Source organism: Lepus europaeus, chromosome 3 (assembly GCF_033115175.1).
Source record: "Lepus europaeus isolate LE1 chromosome 3, mLepTim1.pri, whole genome shotgun sequence".
Taxonomy (NCBI): Eukaryota; Metazoa; Chordata; class Mammalia; order Lagomorpha; family Leporidae; genus Lepus; species Lepus europaeus.
In genome coordinates this window covers 136771584-136792443 of record NC_084829.1, presented here as the reverse complement: position 1 = coordinate 136792443, position 20860 = coordinate 136771584, and the positions used below count along the sequence as shown (strand labels likewise).

At 47.4% G+C, this 20860-nt stretch overlaps 1 protein-coding gene across 2 annotated transcripts in view; it reads left to right on the top strand.

Annotated features, from left to right (window-relative positions):
* MAP7 (microtubule associated protein 7) overlaps window positions 1-20860 on the top strand; it is a 197004-nt gene that overhangs the window by 165002 nt on the left and 11142 nt on the right. For both annotated transcript variants that reach the window (XM_062186817.1, XM_062186816.1), the window contains 8 exons: window positions 4493-4608; window positions 4867-5150; window positions 7404-7614; window positions 9193-9364; window positions 10290-10391; window positions 10731-10781; window positions 10881-10938; window positions 13748-13850. In XM_062186817.1, coding sequence (XP_062042801.1) covers window positions 4493-4608; window positions 4867-5150; window positions 7404-7614; window positions 9193-9364; window positions 10290-10391; window positions 10731-10781; window positions 10881-10938; window positions 13748-13850 — 1097 coding nt within the window. The remainder of the gene's footprint in view (window positions 1-4492; window positions 4609-4866; window positions 5151-7403; window positions 7615-9192; window positions 9365-10289; window positions 10392-10730; window positions 10782-10880; window positions 10939-13747; window positions 13851-20860) is intronic.

Genomic DNA, 20860 nt, shown 5'->3' with positions numbered 1-20860 from the left:
TACAGATAAAAACAAAAATGAACAGTCCTTGAGGGAAGGCCCAGGGCTGACCCATGGCTACTTGAATAAGAGGAGGAATTTATCATCACGACATCAGAGTCTTGTGGGTTTTTTTTTTTTTTTTCCCTGCAACTTTCTCTTTCTGTATTTGGTTAATTAGCCTTCTTTTCACCTCTTTACTGTGGGCTATTCAGGCAAATACCTCCTGCCAGAAATGCCTCCCTGGAACTGCCCTGTGCAATTCTGCAGTGACAAGCCACAGTGAGCAATGGAAAAGTGGCTGGCAGGACAAACCAAATTTTTAATTTTTAAAAAATGTTTAATCATGGTAGAAAAAACACAGACACATAGCAAAATTTCCCATCTTAGCCATTTTTAACTTCGGTGTTCAGTATATTCACATTGTGGTACAGCTGATCTCCAGAACTTTTTTTTTTTTTTTAAATCTTGCAAAACTGAATTTCTTTATCTATGAAGTGACTGGCGGCTGCCATTACATACCTCGCGAAGTGGAATCAGGCAGTTTTCGAATTCTTGTGATTCACTTACTTTGCTTAGTGTAATGTCCTCAATATTCATCCTTGTAGCACAATTTCCTTCTTTTTAAAGGCTGGATATCCTTCTATGGTGCATGCACGCACATTTGTTCATTTACCCATGGGTAGACATCTGGCTGCTTCCCATCTCTCGGTTATCACAAATGATGTTACTATGAACGTGGTTGTGTGACTCCCTCTTTGAGTGCTTGTGAATATATACCCAGAAGTAGACCTGCTGGATCACATATTAATTTTTTTGAGGAGCTGCCATACTGTTTCCCATAGCTGTTGTATCATTTTGCGTTCCTGCCAACAGTACACAGGAGTTCCAGTTTCTCCACATCCTCACCAATACTTGCTGTTTTCTGTTTTTTTCAAGAATAGCCCTCCTAGTAGATGAGGTAATAGCTCATTGTGGTTTGATTTGCATTTCTCCAGTGTTGCGTATCTTTTCACATGCTTGTTGGCTGTTTCTGTATTATTTGGGGAAATGTCTTTTGTCCATTTTTGAGTCGACTTGTTTGGTTGTTGACTTGTAGAAATTACTAATACTTTTCAGGTATTAACTCCTTGCCTTTCAAATTTATGATTTGCAGATATTTTCTCCCATCCCACATAAGCTTTTTTTACTGTTTTGATTGGGACTTTTGATGCACAGAGGATTTTTAGTTTCTGGGGTTTTTTTTGTTTTGTTTTGTTTTTGACAGGCAGAATGGATAGTGAGAGAGAAAGAGAGAGAGACAGAGAGAAAGGTCTTCCTTTTGCCATTGGTTCACCCTCCAATGGCCGCCACGGCCGGCGCATCGCGCTGATCCAAAGGCAGGAGCCAGGTGCTTCTCGTGGTCTTCCATGCGGATGCAGGGCCCAAGCACTTTGGCCATCCTCCACTGCACTCACAGGCCATAGCAGAGAGCTGGCCTGAAAGAGGGGCAACCAGGACAGAATCCGGTGCCCTGACCGGGACTAGAACCTGGTGTGCCAACACCGCATGTGGAGGATTAGCCTAGTGAGCCGTGGTGCCGGCCAGTTTATTATTTGTCCCATTTGTCTATTTTGCCTTACTGCCTAGGCTTTTGGCATAATAAGCAAGAAATGAATATCAAATCCAATGTCATGGAGCTTTTCACCTATTTTTTTTTCCAATAGTTTCACAGAAATCTTACTTTAGGTCTTTAATCCATTTTAAGTTAATATTTGTATATTACTATATAAAGTAAAGGTCCAACTTTAATACCATATGCTGAAGAGCATGTCCTTTCCGCATTGATTGTTGTTGGCCTGTGACCATGTACACAAAGGTTTATTTCTGGGCCTTATATCCTAGGCCATTGGTCAATATATCTGCCTTTATACCATCACACGCTGTTTTGTTTAGTGTGTAGCTTTGCAATATGTTTTGTAATCAGGAAGTTTGAGATTCCAACCTTGTTCTTTTTTAAAATGGTTTTGGCTCTTCAGATTCCTTTGAGATTCTAGATGAATTTTTAGGTGGACTTTTTTGTTTCAGCAAAAAAATGGCATTTGGGGACTGCATTGTAGCACAGCAGGTTAAACCACTTCCTGTGATGCTGGATCCTGTAACAGAGGGCAGATGGTGTTCCTGGCTCCTGGCTTCAGCCTAGCCCAGCCCTGACCATCGTGGCCATTTGGAGAGTGAACGAATGGAAGATCTCTTTCTGTCTTTGCCTCTATCACTCTGCCTTTCAAATAGATAAAATAAATCTAAAACAAAAAAATGACATTGGTATTTTGATAGGGAGCATGTGGAATCCACAGATAGTTTTGGATAGTATTGACATCTTAACAGTTTTGTGTTTTGGTACCTGAACACAGGCTCTCTTTCCCTCAATTTGTGTCACCTTCAATTTCTTTCAGAAAAGTCTTTTAGTTTTCTATATACAAGTCTTGGGCCTCCTTGGTTAAGTTTATTCCTAAGTATTTCATTCTTTTTGATGCTCTCATAAATGAATTGTTCTCTTAATTTCCATTTATATCATATGTAAATTACCAATTTAGAGCTAAACTCAGATAGCCAAGTGTGGCTCATAGCTGCCCTATTAGCATGGACTTGGAACATCACTGTCATCATGGAAGGTTCCTTTGGACGTCACTGCCTCAGACTATCAGTGTTTGTCTCTCAGGTGATGTTTATACTCTGAACCTACCTCTAATTGCAAAAGTAAAGCCCTTCTCTTGCCAGTAGGATGTTCAGAACCTAGACAAGGGCAGTTTGCTGTGTGTGTTCCGCCTTAGCTTTGTGGAAGGTTTTAAAGTGAAGGATGATCGGATGAAATCATTCACTGTTAACTCAGGTGAGAAGAGTCAGGAGTGTTTTTATCGGTGGCAGTTTATGCTGTCCGGAGTCTGCAGCTGCTCTGAGAGACTACCTCCTGCCTCTTGGGACCAGGCAGGTAGGCAGAGGATCATCACGCCCCCTGGAAATGGAGAGCCAACCCATACCTGATGAAGCTATGTCCTGCCCTGAATTCATTTCTTCTGTTTAGAAATTGTGAGGAGGAACTGAGTGTATGTGGCACATAGCTGGTTTCCCCGACCCGTATCCCAGTCCCTCGGCTAGTACGCTATTGAGGAAATAGAGAGAAGCTACTGGAAGGGACAGTGAGAGGAATAAAAGGTAAAGGAAGGAAAGGAAGACCTGATGCTTGTGTGGGCAGAAAAGGAGAGAAGAGATCACTACCAGCTGATTTGCCCAGGGGCTGGATAAAATTCCACCCCTTTCTTGGCACCCTCTCAAGACTGCTTTCCTGGCTGGTGTTCACAAAGGGGCCTCCAGCACACACCCATTCCCAGACCACAGCATTGTCAGGAAGTTTCAGACTCTTGGAATGGGTCGGTTTTGCCCTTGGCGGGCGGGGGGGTGGGGGGGGGGGTGGGGGGGGGGTTGGGCACAGGAGGGAAGGTCTTGAGGGATTTTAGAATATCAAAACACATCTCTGGGCTTCCCCTGGCCCATTTCAGCTAAGGAAAGATACCTCTCTGGCTGAGTTCCTACCTAGCAGATTTCACTCTCATCACTGATTAAGAGCAAAATTAGCTAAAATTCCTCACCTTGACTGTGACTTTCTGCTTCAAGAGCAAGAGAGGAAGGACTTTTTTTTTTTAATATTTATTTATTTATTTGAAAGAGTTACACAGAGAGAGGAGAGGCAGAGAAAGGGGAGAGAGGTCTTCCATCTGATGGTTCACTCCCCAAATGGCTGGTAGCCAGCGCTGCGCCAATCCAAAGCCAGAAACCAGGAGCTTCTTCCAGGTCTCCCCGAAGGTGCAGGGGCCCAAGGACTTGGGCCATCCTCTACTGCTTCCCCAGGCCATAGCAGAGAGCATTGGAAAAGGAGCAGCCAAGACTTGAACCGGCGCCCATATGGGCCGCCAGCACTTCAGGCCAAGGCATTAACCTGCTGCGCCACAGCGCCCAAGAGGGAGGGCTTGTTTCTCTAACATCAGTATAAAAAAAAAGTAACATCTGGCTTAGCCTCCGTGTAAATTTTTTATAAAAAAGTCCTAGCTGTGGTTGTTCTGAAGTGAAAAAAGAAAAATGCTAAAGAATTTTAAAAAGAAAACAATGTGTTTTAATTAAAGGTTAAAAAAAGAACAAAAAAGCAGCTTTTGACATTTGTTGGTGATAAACCATAGTCAGACTTTGCTCCAGGTCATTTTAGATACAAACTACATAGGTGCTTTCTAAAAAATGTGATTTTTTTAAGCAAATATATCTTCAAATCAAACATCCCTAGCCATCTTAGTTGTGTCACATCATACTGATTGAGCCATGGTGTTGAAGTTTAAGGTAACATGGCCCTTTTGTTGGAGTGGCGTGGATGTATGTGACATGGCACACAAAATTTCTGAAAAGCCATTAAATGATTTGTAGCTCTGCTGTCCAGTGTCTCACTCGTGGGAGAAATCTAACTGTTGAGTCTCTCCGAACTCAGGGCTCTAAAAGAGACAGAGATCGAGAGAACATCCCCTTCCACCTCACACCCGGCGTCCGACGGGCTCTGTCTCCATCGAATCCCAAAGCGAGGTCGTCGGCTCCCTCCCGACTTTGGTAAGTGAAACCAGGGGGCTGCTCTCTCTGTCCTCTGAAATTGAGCTGCTCTCCCCAGTCTCCTGGGCCTCAGGAATCCCAGTCTTCCTTAAAGGACAGAAACAGGAACACGGAAATGGAGCTCTAAGGGGACTTGATTACCAGTATGTGACACCTGGTCTTGATGAAGTATCAGCTTTTCTGCTCCGTAGCTTGGCCTCGCGGGTGGTGGCAAACCTGCACTGATGCGCTCCTCTCTGCTCGCTGTCTGGTCCCCAGGCTCCCGTCCAAGTCCTTTCCGCACTTGCCCGGCACACCGCGCCCAGCATCCTCCCTACTTCCTGGCGCCATCAAAGCTGCTCCTGCTCAGGTCCGGCCCCCTTCCCCTGGCAACATCCGCCCTCTCAAGAGAGAAGTCCGAGTGGAACCTGAGAAAAAAGACCCCCAGAAGGAGCCTCCAAAAGTTGCCAACGAGCCCGCACTGAAGGGCAGAACACCTCTAGTGAGGGTGGAAGAAGCCACGGTTGAAGAGGGGACACCTGGCGAGCCAGAAGCCGACACTGGTAAGAACAGACTGCCTCGGGCTGTGCGGAGGCTGAGAAGGTTAAGCCTCCATTTGTGTCCCGGCTCCTCCACTTCTGATCCTGCTCCCTGCTAATGTGCCTGGTGAAGCAGCAGAGGATGACCCAAGTGCTTGGGCCCTGAACCCATGTCGGAGATCTGAGAGACACTGCTGGCTCCTGGCTTAGGCCTGGCCTGGCTCCGGCCATTGCAGCCATTTGGGGAGTGAACCAGCAGATAGAATTCCCCCACACACACCCCTCCTGTGCCCCAGGTTTGCTCCTATGGTTAGTTTAGCTTTTGTTGTTGTTGTTGTTGTTTTCTTAGATTCATTTGTTTTTCTGTAACTCAGAGAGATGAGGGAGAGCCAGAGTGAGGCAGAGCTTCCATCTGCTGGTTCACTTCCCAGATGCCCTCAACCAGCTGGGACTGGGCCAGGCTAAAGCCAGGAGGCAAAAACTCAATCTGGGTTTCCCACAAGGCTGGCAGGCACCCAAGTAGTTAAACCGTCACCCACTTCCTCCCAGGGTGGGCATGACAGGAGGCTGGAATCAGGAGCAGGGCCAGGCCCCACACCTAGGCACTCTGACACGGGGTGCAGGCATCCCCAGTGGCATCTTAACCTCTGGTAGGCCAAACACGTGCCCCTCTTCTCTTTTCTTTCCTTCCTTCCTTCCTTCCTTCCTTCCTTCCTTCCTTCCTTCCTTCCTTCCTTCCTTTCTTTCTCTCCTTCTCTCTCGCTCTTTCTCCTTCCTCCTTTTTTTTTTTTTTTTTTTTTTTTTTTTTACTGTTTTCACTGGCAGAGCTATTTCTAAGCCACCAGCTTCTGATGTTTCAAAATAGAGACCTTACCTCCTATTCAGTAGAATGAGAACATGCGGCGCCTGATGCAAGGGCTTGTTCCCCTTAAATCTGGCAGCCCTGTTCCGTTGGATGCTAGAGTTTACGGATCATCATTGGCTTAACCCGTGTGCTTGACAGAAGACAAAATGTCTTCCCAGAAGACCCTGTGGTCCTCACCTCTGGGAGGTTAACTATGTGCTACCTTGAAATTTAGAATCACTTAGAGCTAGGAATTCCGTATTTCTAGTTAAAAAGTGTCTTCCTTCAAAAGTTTTCTGCTGAAGACTTGAGGATCACAGGTAGCGGCCAAGAAAGAATAGGTGATTCAAGACAGATGAGAATGTCAGAGCATGGAAGAGCCCAGCGCTTGCTTGCATGGAAAGTGGCAGAGGAGTAGGACCCGAGAGCAACATCACGTTCATGGAAGTTCAAATGCAGAACTAGAAAAGGAGAGGCCCGGGCCCAGTGCTGTGGTTTAGCAGGTAAAGCCGCCAGCATCCCATATGGGCACCAGCTTGAGTCCTGGCTGCTCCACTTCCATCCAACTCTCTGCTAACGCACCTGGAGAAGCATCAGATCGTGGCCCAAGTCCTTGGGCCTCTGTAAGCTACGTGGGAGACTTGGAAGAAGGTCCTGGCTCCTGACTTTGGATTGGCCCTTCTCCGGCCATTCTGGCCCTTTGGGGACAGAACCAGCAGATGGAAGCGCTCTCTCGCTCTCTCTGCCTCTACCTCTGTCTCTGTCTCTGTCTCTCTGTAACTCTGCCTTTCAAATAAATAAATAAATCTTTAAGAAAAGGAAAGGAAAGGAGGGTCCTGGCTCAGCTTCGTAAATCTGAGTACTGTTAGAGAACTTCTGCCATTTTGCCAGCTGGGGTGGGATCACAGTGGAGGCCAGGACATGGAAGCATGAGTGCCAGCTCCCACCTGGGACCCAGACGCAGCTCCAACGATGAGCTGCTTCCCCGGATGTTACCTTCACAGCCTGAGTCTGGATTTGTTGCATGGACCCCGAAGACAGTCACAGAAAGGCTTTGATGCCGTGGTGATGGGCAGTTACCACAGAACAGCAATTGTTAAAGTCTAACAGGGGAGATGTTGTCTTCCTTCCCATGAGACTCTCTCCCAGCCCCCATCCTGGACACACTGTTAGCAGATTTAACAGGTATAAAACCGAGAACTAGTGGCAGAGCGTCGGCCTTGTTGGGCACCTCACTCACTCCCACAGTCTTTTGTGATCTGTCGCCTGGTTACAGGTAGAACCCAGCGAACCTGTGAGAACACAGGGTAGTTAACATTCCCTCTTCCTTTATCGTGATGAAGTCGAGGCCTAGGATGTGGGGAATGCTGGTGTTTGTTTTATTCTTCGGATTCTGTTTCCAGCTGATTTTCTCCTTGTACCTGTTTCTGCAGCTGCTCCAGCTGAGGCACCAGCTCCAGCCGCGGGCCCGGCCGAGGCCCCCGGCCAGGCCGCCCCTGTGACGGCCACTGCTTCTCCCAAGATGTCCGCAGGCACCACCGACCCGGAAGAGGCCACCCGTCTGCTAGCTGAGAAGAGACGGCTGGCCCGAGAGCAGAGAGAGAAGGAGGAAAGGGAGAGGCGGGAGAGGGAAGAGCTGGAACGGTAAGGGGACGACTCTGGCCAAGGGCGTGAAGCCAGTGAAGCCATCTAACGCCTCGGGTTAAGGGAGCCCTCTGACTCCAAGGGGGTGGATTCATTGTTTGAGAATTAGTCCTACACTGGTGTTCATGTACCACTAAGGGATTATGTTTTAAATCCTGTTCTCTCATTTGGAGGTGGAGAAAGGCTTAAAGGGGAAAAAGAACTATCCATATTCCTAGCAGTTTTCTAAAATTGTCTACATTTGGGGTGGTCCTTTGCAGCCTTGGAAACAGTGTGTATGTGTAAGGTGTATATACCCATGAATGTTGGTACACATTCACAAATGTTGACATCGCGTGTGTAGGGTGTGTGTGCGCGATAACATACACATTCTCAAGTATGTTGAATCACATGTGTAGGGTGTGTGTGTATGGTTACATGCATGTTCACACTCACAAATGTTGACGTTGTGTTTGTAGGGTGTGGGGTGTGTGTGCATGGTTATATACATATACACACTCACGTATGTTGACATAGCTACAGCCTCAGTACAGTAGAGGTGGCCGTACAGTCTACTGTTGTACTTAGCATATTTTGCATCTCCAGGTTTCCTCATTATCTTCCTGCTTAGCATCCTAAAGTGGTGTAATGTTTAAGTAGCCCATGTTTGCATGCCAGGCAACGCCAGGGAGAGTCTTCCTACTAGGCGGCGCTCTAGGGCAAGAGAAAGCTACCACACATGGAATTGTTCTTCACATAAACAGACCTGCACCTCAGGGAAGGACCTGACACCCAGCACTGGGGCCGCCCTCTTGGTCCTGGCTCACCCATGGTCCTGACAGGGAGCTTATGTGGCCCATCCCCCTCCCATCCCGGGACAGACCCTCCCGACCTCCACTTACCTGCAAAGAATGCCCTTGAGAGGGAGGCTTCAGACTCATTACTGAAAAGTCACATTTGGCTTAAGCAATCTCAGTCTTTTTATTTATTTATTTATTTATTTGACAGGCAGAGTGGACAGTGAGAGAGAGACAGAGAGAAAGGTCTTCCTTTTTGCCGTTGGTTCACCCTCTAATGGCCGCTGCGGCCGGCGCATCACACTGATCCGAAGCCAGGAGCCAGGTGCTTCTCCTGGTCTCCCATGCAGGTGCAGGGCCCAAGGACTTGGGCCATCCTCCACTGCCTTCCCGGGCCACAGCAGAGAGCTGGCCTGGAAGAGGGGCATCCGGGATAGAATCTGGCGCCCCAACCGGGACTAGAACCCTGTGTGCCAGCGCCGCAAGGCGGAGGATTAGCCTGTTAAGCCACGGTGCCGGCCTAATCTCAGTCTTTAAAGAGAGTTAAATGGCAGGTGCTTGACAAAAGGAAACCGTCCTGAGATTATCAGCTTTTGTGTTTTGCTTGTGTGTGCCGTAGGCAGCAGGAAGCTGGGAAGGGAGAAGGAAGGGTCAGGGTGCCTCAGGTTGGTCCCGAGGCCCCTGCAGGAGGTAGCGGTGGCAGGTGTTTCTGCCCCGCCTCTCAACATGCATGCCTTCCTTGCCACATCTACAAACTAGGGCTTCCCCTCATGTGCCTTGGTCGCATTCTTGTCTTTTGCAGACAAAAGAGAGAGGAACTGGCTCAAAGGGTGGCCGAAGAGAGGACGCGCCGCGAGGAAGAATCCCGGCGGATAGAAGCCGAGCAAGCCCGGGAGAAGGAAGAGCACCTACGGCTCCAGGCTCAAGAGCGGGAGCAGCGCGAGCGGGAGGAGATGGAGCGTGTGCAGAAGCAGGTGCGGGGCCTCGGCCGCCTGCTCCAGAGCAGCCTGCCCATCAGAGCTGAGCAGAGAACTGTTCAGGGCCTGTTAGACACTTGGGTTGGGGCTGGTGCTGTGGCTTAGTGGGCTAAGTCTCCGCCTGCAGTGCCGGCATCCCATACGGGTGCCAGTTCCTGTCCCGGCTATTCCACTTCCGATCCAGCTCTCTGCTATAGCCTGGGAGAGCAGTGGAAGATGGCCCAAGTGCTTGGGCCCTGCACCCACGTGGGAGAGCCAAGGGAGGCTCCTGGTTCCTGGCTCCTGGCTTCAGATCGGCCCAGCTCTGGCTGTTGTGGCCATTTGGAGAGTGAACCAGCAGATAGAAGACCTTTGTCTGTCTCTCCCTCTCTCTGTAACTCTGCCTCTCAAGTAAATAAAGAAAAGAAAAGAAAAAGAAATACTCCGGGTTGCCTATGTGTGCTCCCATTTCCCACCCACATGCCTTCTGCCTTCAGGCCGCTGCCTCCGCGTGTCAGAGAGACTGGGCAGCAGGCATGGCTTCTCACGTTTGTGAGAAGCAGAGGCCCTCTTTTTACTTTCATATCTTTTTTTACGCTATTTCTCAACTTGTTAAAGCATTTTTTCATTATTTTCATTTGATTTGAAAGGCAGAGAGAAAGGGAGATCTCCATCCACTGGTCCCCCTCCCCTAATGCCCGCAAGAACCAGGGCTGGGCCAGGCCAAAGCCAGGAGCCAGCAGCACCATCTGAGTCTCCCACATGGGTGGCAGATATCCAAGTCCTTGAGCCCTCACCTGCTGCACCCCAGGGAGCACGTGTGCAGGAAGCTGGGATCGGGGTGGAGCCGGGACTTGAACCCAGGCCCTCAGATGTGGGACATGGGTGTCCCAGGCAGCATTCAGCCCCTGTGCCGAGCCCTGCCCCGCCTTTCTGTCTTCAGAAGGAAGAAGAAGCTCGTGTTCGCGAAGAAGCCGAGCGGGTCCGGCAGGAGCGGGAGAGGCATTTCCAGCGGGAAGAGCAGGAGCGCCTGGAGAGGAAGAAGGTACCTGGTTTGACAGCGCTTGCCTGGTTGGCAAAGCGCTCCGAGTCTTCCCCAGGCTTGGAGCCACCTGAAGACACTCACTCACTGCTGGCAGAAAGCACACGTGCTCTGCCCCTGCAGACCAGCTCCTCGGTCGCGGCCCTTGCCCAAAACGGTTCCTTCACTTCTGGGGCTTAAGTCCCTCCAGCTTTCCTGAATAACTCCTGTGAAGGCAAACCAGCGCACTTATTTTCCCCAAATACCAGACGTGCTAGCAGCCTGTCGATGTCGTAGGGGGCCGGTGCCAGCCTAGCTGCTTCTCTGGGTCTAATCCCCTCCTGATCCCTTCCTTTCTCACAGCGACTTGAGGAGATTATGAAGAGGACCCGGAGGACAGACGCCACAGATAAGGTACGGAGGCGGCCCTTCCACTGCTCCCCGTTCCTGTTTGCTGCCTGCCTTTCACTTGGAACTGTGGTTTTGAAAAGTCTGTCTTTGTCTTTTTGGTAGAAAACCATTGATCAGAGAAATGGCGATATCCTCAGGGGAGCTGTCACTGGAGAAACAGGTACTTCTGTCATGAAGCCCACGTCCATTCAGATGTACAGCAATAAAAATTTTATTTATCTCTTTGAAAGGCAGAGTTACACAGAGAGAGGGGAAACAGAGATCTTGCGTCCACTATTTCACTCCCCAGATGGCTGCAACGGCCAGAACTGGCTCAGACCGAAGCCCATGAGTTTCATCCAGGTCTCCCACGTGGATGCAGGAGCCCAAACACCTGGGCCAACTTATATTACTTTTCCCAGGCCATTAGCAGGATGCTGGATTCAAAGTGGAGCAGCCGGGACTTGAACCAGCACCCACATGGGATGCCAGTGACTCAGGCAGCAGCTTTACCTGCTGCGCCACAACGCTGGCCATGTCATGCCAGATGTTTTTTCACACCTGTTTGTGCTGTAAGGGATTGACTAAGATGTTAACTCATCTCCCATCATATATGTATGCTCATCTGTATTTGTATGCCTCGTGTCTTTAAACATACAAAGAATAATTTCCTTAAGAAAATTAATTTCATTATTATATTTGTTCTCAAGAACTGTGAACATTTTGACGCCTTGTTCTTATAGTCTTTCTCAGTAAAGGGTTTTGATGTTATGTCTTTTAAATCTGATTTCAGGATAGAGGGGCAACTAAAGAGGTGCTGAGATTTCATTAGATGTTTACATGCTATCTACATAAGCTTTGGGCAGAGATTTCTCAGTGATTTTAAGCCAACTGTGGTTTAAACAAATATGAAATTAACCTTACTTTTAGTAATCAAATGCAGTTAACAGGGATTAAATGCCCCTTGTGTGTCGAGGTATCTTTCATACCTTGCACTGTTGCAGCCTTGGGAGGTCCCAGAGCCCTTCCCGTGCCAGGCCCTGTGGTAGGTGTTGGAATTCAGAATGAGCAGCTAGCTGGCACAGTGTCTGCCCCCAGGGGGCGCTCAAGGCCAGTTACAGCCCTGGCCTAGACAGCTGCAGCCCAGGCTACCAGCTCCCAGTTCTCCCACAATGCCACAGAGGCTTCCTGACTGCACATATGGGAGACCTGGCGATGGCTCATTATTCACTCTTCCCTTCTCCTCACCTGCAATATCAATACAAAAGAAGGGACCAGAGGCACCTCATTTTTTTCTGTTTAAAAACAGGCTTAGGCCGGCACCGCGGCTCACTAGGCTAATCCTCTGCCTGCGGTGCCAGCATCCCGGGTTCTAGTCCTGGTTGGGGCGCCAGGTTCTGTCCTGGTTGCTCCTCTTCCAGTCCAGCTCTCTGCTGTGGCCCAGGAAGGCAGTGGAGGATGGCCCAGGTCCTTGGGCCCTGCACCCGCATGGGAGACCAGGAGGAAGCACCTGGCTCCTGGCTTCGGATCAGTGCAGCACGCCAGCCGCAGCGGCCACTCAAGGGGTGAACCAATGGCAAAAAGGAAGACCTTTGTCTCTCTCTCTAACTCTCTGCCTGTCCAAAAAAAAAAAAAAAAAAAAAAAAGCCTAAGTACCTCTCAGGGCTGGATTAAGGATCAAATCAAATGATGTTTGTGAAAGAGTGGTCCCTGTAACCTCTAAGGCTGCTCACATCTAAAGTATCATGGGATTGGGGGATTTGGTTTTGTTTCAGTAGAAGCTGCTCTGCTTCTTAGATGTCATGGTTCCTTTATAGTGAGTTTTTTGTGCTCTTTAAAGATACCTTAATTTTGTGTGTTTGGAACATAGTCCTGGTGGTTGCACATTAATCCTGTTGCTTTTTTTTTTTTAAAAGATTTATTTATTTATTTGAAAGGCAGAGTAATAGAGAAGTAGAGAGAGAGAGAGGCAGTGAGAGAGAGAGAGAGAGTTCTCCCATCCGCTGGTTCACTCCCCAGATGGCTGCAGTGGCCAGAGCTGCGCCGAACCGAAGCCAGGAGCCAGGAGCTTCCTCTGGGTCTTCCACTCAGGTGCAGGGGCTCGAGCTCTTGGGCCATCTTCTACTGCCTTTCCTAGGCCCATTAACAGGGAACTGGATCAGAAGTGGAGCAGCCGGGACTTGAACCAGTGCCCATATGGGAGTCCAGCACTGCAGGCAGCAGTTGGGGCTCAGCGCTGTGGGCATTTTGAGCATGCGCTCTCCCAGAGCGTTGTAGTAGATAAAGGCTGTAAGTCATCAGAATGATTAGTTCAGGTTGTAATCAAGATTGAGGGGCTGATGCTCCTCATTCTTGATGTCATCTTTCCCCCTCCTGCTATTATCTTATCGATTCTTTTCTGTATTTTTCGTACCTGAATTTGAGAGTGAACAAAGGCAAGAAGGAAGGGGAAAACTTGTCCGCTGACATGCCTCTTCTTATCAACACTCACATAACTTTTGTTTGAGCAGAGGGCATTTGGCACAGTCTTTAAGGTGCTGCGTGGGTCTCCCACATCCCAGATCAGCATACCTAGGTTTGATTCCTGACTGCTACCAATCCCAGCTTCCTGCTAATCCTGGGAGGCAGCACGTGATGGCCCAAGGACTTGGTTCCCTGCCACCCATGGGGGAGACCCAAATTGGGTTCCTCCCAGCTTCAGCCTGGCCCAATACTGGCAGTTGCGGGCAAGTGGGGAGTGAACCAGCAAGTGTAGTCAAGTTAGTATGAGCAAAACTAATAACAGCACTTATTTCAGCCCTTACAATGTGTTGGGCGCCATTCCAAGTACTTTGTGCCTGTGTGGTAGGTACTGGTGTCCATGAAGACACGGGGGCACAGAGAGTTCCAGTAGGAAAGCCAGAACGGAAATCCCAGCATGCTGGCTCCTGGGTTGGATTAGATAGGAGCATCTCAGTAATCCTTTGTTCTCTCTCCTTTGCTGCCTCCAGAGCTGTCTGCACTTCCAGGCATGACAAACTCTCCAGGAAATGGAGCACCAGTGCCCAGCCCGCTTGTGGTCACCTCACACCAATCGAAAGTGACCATGGATAGGTAAGTTAGACACTGGGGCCTTTGTCACCAACACGTGTGAGAGCAAAGCACCATGGTTTCTGCCTGCCCTGAGTTCCCTGGGCCTGACAGAATTTCAGTGTTTTAACAGTAAGATGTATTTTTTGTTTGGCTGCATTAATTTTTGGCAAATTTGTAACTCTGTACTCTGAGAAGGGTAAAGTGCCTGTTTCCTTGAGTCTTTAAGTAAGATAATGAGGTTTTCCTGTGACGGTTAAAGAAAATTACAGGAAGTAATTTGTTAGTTCCTTTTGCAACACACACTACTTCAAAAATTCTGTGAAAAATGCATAGTAAGACAAAAACTGCATGGATTTTAAAAATCTTTTGCACCCAGATATGCTTATCTTTTCATTACATTTTCCACAAGCTTTTTGGTGCCCTCCACATATATACCCTGGTTAGGACTATATCCATACCCTTGATGCATTGTAACAATTTTGGACGGGAACAATTGTATTTTAGCTCTGCATAATATTATTATAGTGAGTCATGGGTCTGTTCCATAATAAATGTCATGTAGAGGGCAATATTGCTTATCTTATGAGTAACAGAGCTTCTCATTGAAGCACACAGCAGTTGCTAAAAATAGTTAAGAAAAGAGCACGAGCAGAAGAAAAATCGCTTTTCTATTCCCTTAAGTTTATAGTGACAGCATCATGAGGACGTTTTCAAAAATGAAAGTGATCGTGCCTTGTTCCTAAAACTCCACTAATGGAGAACTTGGGGAAGTATTTTTAATACTGGTAAAAACTGTTAGCTATGAATTTTTTTTTAGTTTTGGGAATCTACTTTGTTGTTATATGAGCTATCCAGTCTCTGATGCCAGAATGTTTGCTACCAACAGAGAATTAGAAGTCCTCAGATTAATTTTGTCTTAAATTAAAAACACATGCACTACACATTTTATAACATAATTGGCAGCAATCAAGACTAACTCACTCTACTGTTAATAACTTCTGGGACAACAAAATTTTGTTTGTGTGTAGTCTAAAACAGAATAATTTTACTGAGAGATCTTAATATTCAATTATTTTGAATAAATTTAGATTATTGCCATAATTATTTAAACTGACACATTAAGTGATATTTTTCTGAACTTTATTTAATTCATTAAGTCCAGAGATTATTAGAAAGGAATTTAAAAGTACCATGGAAAGAATCCCATTATTATGATAAGAAATAGGCAGTGCATACTGCAGTTTATTAAGCCATTGATAATTCATCTGACCAATAAAATTAATTTATGCATTAGCTGACTCTTTAGTAGCAAGATCAAGTAATTAGTCATTCTATAAGAAGCATAATTTTACTTTGTAAAATGATACAGATAATAGGAGCAGATGTAGTGATTATGATTCATGGGTTTAGGTCCTTGCTGTACTGCCAATTCCAGCTTCCTGCTACTGTGCACCCTGAAAGTTAGCAGTGATAACTCAAATAGCTGGGTTCCTGCCACTCACATTGGAGACATGAATTGAGTTCCTGGCTCCTGGCTTTGGCCTGGCCCAGCCCTAGCTATTGTAAGCATTTGGGGGGTGAACCAGCAGATGGAAGGCCTCTGTGTCTATCAGTCTCTCACTGTCTCATGGCCTTTCAAATTAAATAAATATGCTTTTAATGATATAAATAATAAAATTATTTTCTTTTAGCCTCCTGTACACACCGGCAAGTTATAAACAGTTTGTAATGAAGCCAAAAAGAATTTACTAGTGTCACCTAACTTTACCTAAGGAATAATCTGTCCTTTGTCATATGTATAAAATGATCCCAATCAAACATTAGGAGAAATAGTGGCATATCACCTAACAATGTAGTCACGTCTTGGTTAGTATCAGATATCAGCATCACAATATAAAAATAATCCTAACAAGTCTGTCTCCCCTTTAAAAGAAAAAAAATTCTAGTAAATTTCCAGAGTTACTGTATTACTTTTACAAATATAAATTTAGCCTTAAAATGCCTATGGCTATTATTCCTCTATAAAATCAAAACAAGAAGTCACAAATGTAAGTAAAAAATAAAATTGTTGGGACAGGTGTTTGTCCTGCCAGCTAAGACTCTGGTTGGGGGAACCCCATTTTATGGGGTAGCTAGTTCTTATCCCAGCTGCTGCACTTCTGATCCAGGTCCCTGCTAATAGCCTGGGAAAGCCGGGGAAAGATGGCTCAAGTGTTTGGGGCCACCGCCATCCATGTAGGAGACCCGAATGAACCTCCAGGCTCCAGCCTGGCCCAGCCCTGCCCCTTGCAGCTATCGGGGGAGTGAACCAGTGGATGAAAGATCTCTCTCTCTCTTTCTCTCACTAACCCCACCACCTCAGTTCTCCCTCTCTCATTATAACTCTTTGAAGTAAATAAATAAATCTTTTTTAAAAATGCTGGTTGGGACACCCATATCCCATATCAGAAGCACCTGGGTTCGAGTCCTCTTTCTGTTTGTGATTTCAGCTTCTTGCTAACGCGTCCCCTTGGAAGCAGCAGGTGTCAACTCAAGTACACAGGTCCCTGCCACCCATGTGGGACACCTGGAGTGACTTCCTGGCTACACTTTGGGGGCATTTGGGGAATGAACCAGTGGATGGGAACTTTGTCTGTCTGCTTCTAAATAAATAAAACTGTCAAGAATCTTCACTTTATTGTGGAAAATGATATTTTTCTGAAGTTAAGTGGACAGTATACACATGGTACTGATTGATCCCTTTTACCTTAGGGATGGTTATGCTACATGCGTTGCTGATAATTTCATTCTACTCCCTGCTTTTCTGTATTTGAACTGCTTTAAAATCTCAATTCTCTCTCTTTTTAAAAAAATGTATGTTATTTATTTGAAAGAGTTAGAGAGAGAGATCTTCCTTGTGCTGGCTCACTCCCCAAATGGCCTCAACAGCTGGAGCTGGACTGGTGTGAAGCCAGGCGCTTCCTCCAGGTCTCCCACATGGGTGCAGGGCCCAAGCATTTAGGCCATCCTCTGCTGCTTGCCCAGGCACATTAGGAGGAAGATGGAAAGGAAGTAGAGCAGCCGGAACTCGAACCAGCACCCAAATGGGATGCTGTCATCACAGGTGGTGGCTTTACCCACTACATCAAAATGCCAACACTCAAGCTCTGGTTGTCACTTAGCTTCTGTAAGGCACTAGCATAATATTAATTTAGCTGGTTCAACTTCATTCATTTGCCCTTGGCCTTGTCAGATGAGCTGGTGCTATCTGACACCAATGTGCTCTCACATACAGATGTGAAGCAATGAAACCATGTGGTGAAACTCCGCTTTCTGATAGTTGATCAGACTATTTTTATGTAAGTAAAACCATAAGTTTTTTAAAAATTCCATGTAGAGGCTGGCATTGTGGCACAATGAGTTAAGTCACCTCCTGAAGCACAAGTATCCCATATGGTCGCTGGTCCCGGCTGCTCCGCTTCCCATCCAACTTCCTGCTGATGTATCTGGGAAAGCAGTGGAAGATGGGAGTGCTTGGGCCCTGCCACTCATGTGGGACACCCAGATGGAGTTTCAGGATTCTGACTTCAGCCTGGCCCAGCCCCTGCCATTGCAGCCATTTGGGAAGCGAACCAGCAGATGGAAGCTCTTTCTGTCTCTCCTTCTCTCTTTCTGTAACTCTGCTTTTCTTTTTCTTTTTTTCTTTTTTTTAATTTTTATTTTTGACAGGCAGATTGGACAGTGAGAGAGAGAGAGAAAGGTCTTCCTTTACCTTTCACCCTCCAATGGCCACTGCGGCCAGCACGCTGCGCCGATCCCAGGAGCCAGGTACTTCTCCTGGCTCCCATGCGGGTGCAGGGCCCAAGCACTTGGGCCATCCTCCACTGCACTCCCGGGCCACAGCAGAGAGCTGGCCTGGAAGAGGGGCAACCGGGACAGAATCCGGCACCCCAACCGGGACTAGAACCCAGTGTGCTGGTGCCGCAGGCGGAGGATTAGACTATTGAACCGCGGCACCGGCCTGTAACTCTGTTTTTCAAATAAATCTTTAAAATTTAAAAATTCACGTAGATGAATAACACTGGCCTAAAGTTAGTGTTGTTTGTTTCCTGTTGCATTACATACAATTTTCCAAAGAAATTCTGTTTCCCTTAATTATTTGTAAATCTATCTTCCTTGAAATTATCCAAATCAATCTTAAGACAATCTCTCTTCACCTTTTTTTTTTTTTTTTTTTTTTAAGATTTTATTCATTTGAGGGGTAGAGTTACAGACAGTGAGAGGGAAAGGCAGAGAGAAAGGTCTTGCATCGCTGGTTCACTCCCCAAATGGCCACAACAGCCAGAGCTGTGCTGATCCAAAGCCAGGAGCCAGGAGCTTCTTCCTGGTCTCCCACATGGGTCTAGGGGCCCAAGGACATGGGCCATCTTCTAATGCTTTCCCAGGCCCTAACAGGGAGCTGGATCAGAAGTGGAGCAGCCAGCCGGGTCTTGAACCTGTACCCATATGGGATGCTGGCACCACAGACAGAAGCTTAACCTTCTACCCTGCAGCACCAGCCCCTCTCTGCACGTTCCATCGCCTCTTACAGCAGCAAGTACAACAAAGGAAGTACACAAAGGAGTACTTTCATTTCTCCTACAGCTCACCTTACAAAGTTAGGACCCATTGTTGTCATAAACTGGGTTCAGGGAATAAGTCCTTTTCCATGTTTTCCATACCTTTCATAATTGCATGGATCTTGTTCCTAATCCTTGTCTGCTTTCATCTTACAATGGAATATTCCTCTTAAGTTTACTCTATCAGTGAAGGTCCACTCAGGAAAGAGAAACTATAGATTTGCCCAGGGAAAGCTTTAATAACTACGACCTAGGGTTGGGGTAACAAGATGGACTCGTAAGAAGAGAGCTGTAGAGAATATAGGAAGAGCAGGTAGGTTAAGCAGTCACAACCCCTTGGCTGTGCCTCAAGAACAGCCCCTACTCTCCAGGCCTGTGATCCCAGGTGGGTTCAGCCACGACTCACTGGATGCCAGTGTAATTGCTAAGTTGTCTTTCCTGCAGAATTTGCCAGAAATCCACCCTTTAAAGTCGTTAGGAAAACTGTACACTGGGAAGGGTCTCACCAGAGGCTCTCTACCCGAAATCTGCCCCCAAGGGATGCTGGGGAAGCTGCCAGCAAGTGTGCGCCCTGCAGGAGTCTTCCAAGCTGGCACACACAGACTGGGAAGCAGACCTGTCCTCCTGCAGTGTCTCTCAAGCACCTCTGCTTACAGACTCGGATTCTGTTAGCTGGCAGAGGAAGTTCCCTTAAGGGCACAGATCTGGTTTCACAGTACAAGAATAAAGGCTGAATTTGGAGCAGAAAGACAAAAAGCCAGTAACTAATACATTTACTTTATTTATTTATTTTTCTTGAGAGAGTGAGACAAGGAGTTTCTAACCACTGGTTCACTCCCCAGATGCCTGGGGTGGCCAGGGCTGGGCCAGGCTGAAGCCAGGAAGTGGGAACTCAATCTAGGTCTCCCACGTTAGTGGCAGGGACTGACTTCTCAGGCCGTCAGTGCTGTCTCCCAGGGTCTGCATTGGCAGGAAGCTAGAATCCGGAGCTGGAGCTGGGCATCAAACCCAGGTGCTCCAGTGTGGGACGTGGGTGTCTTCAACAGTAGCGTCTTACTGTTAGGCCGAACACCCATTCCTGCTTTATCTTTAAAAGATGCCCTCTGCAACTCTTTGGTTTTAGTGATACTCCTCTAAAGGTTCTTCAGCATGCATGTGGGGTTGAGGAAAAAGAGGCTCAGTGCCCACATCCCCAGGCTGGATCCGTAGTGTATACCTGTAAGACACTCAGCAACTCGGGGATCGACCTCCTTAAGTAAGTCCTAGCATTCTCATCCAGATGTGGCGACATTTTCCCCACGAAGCACTGGAGCGGTCTTGGTGATGAGGCCCTGAAAACCATCCTGGACCACTGTATGCCCGTGCGCAGCCAGGGGACACGTGGTGCCGTGGCTGGAGCTGCGGCGTGATGCTGCAGAAAAGTGCTTTTGTGTGTCTGCTCTCCCGTCTTACTCTTAGCATTTTCTTGGCCTTGTTTTTTAAAAGCATTGGAACATTTAAGGTGTCAGTGTCACCAGGGAACACTCTACAGTGATTCCAAGATTAACCTCCATTCCGACTGCTAGCTCTCCATCCTTTAAGGATGGTTCATCTTCACAGTTTTCTAAACTCGTTGTTTTTACAACCTGTCTACACCATCACTCATTTAATGATGTTCTGTATTATCCTCGAGGGACTTTTTTTTTTTTTTTTTTTTTTTGACAGGCAGAGTGGACAGTGAGAGAGAGAGAGACAGAGAGAAAGGTCTTCCTTTACCGTTGGTTCACCCTCCAATGGCTGCTGCGGCCGGCACACTGTGCTGATCCGAAGCCAGGAGCCGAGTACTTCTCCTGGTCTCCCATGCGGGTGCAGGGTCCAAGGACTTGGGCCATCCTCCACTGCCCTCCCGGGCAGAGAGCTGGCCTGGAAGAGGGGCAGCCAGGACAGAATCCGGCACCCCAACCAGGACTAGAACTTGGGATGCTGGTGCCGCAGGCAGAGGATTAGCCTATTGAGCTGCGGCGCCGGCCGGGACTATTCTTATGACTTGCATTTCCAAGAAGAAACCTTATCTGCATCCTTAAATTTTTCCACCCTGCAAATTGTCTAGTTAATAAAAAGTTAGTCCCAGCCCTGATCTCTGAGGCTCTGTGCCATACAGAGCAGGAGTTGCCTGTGCTGTCTGCCATACCCATCCCTGAGACACTTTGCTGTTCATGAAGAAACTTTACCTTTGATACAGATAATTCATATTTTTTCCCTTTTATTCCTCATTCCAAATCAGATTCTTTACAATCTGCTTTATTTATTTGAAAGGCAGAGAGAGAGAGAGAATCTTCCTTCTGCCAATTCACTCTCCAAATGCTTGTAACAGCTAGGGTTGAGCCAGGCCAGAGCCAGGAGCCAGGAACTCAATCTGGGTCTCCTATGTGAGTAATGGGGACCCAACTACTT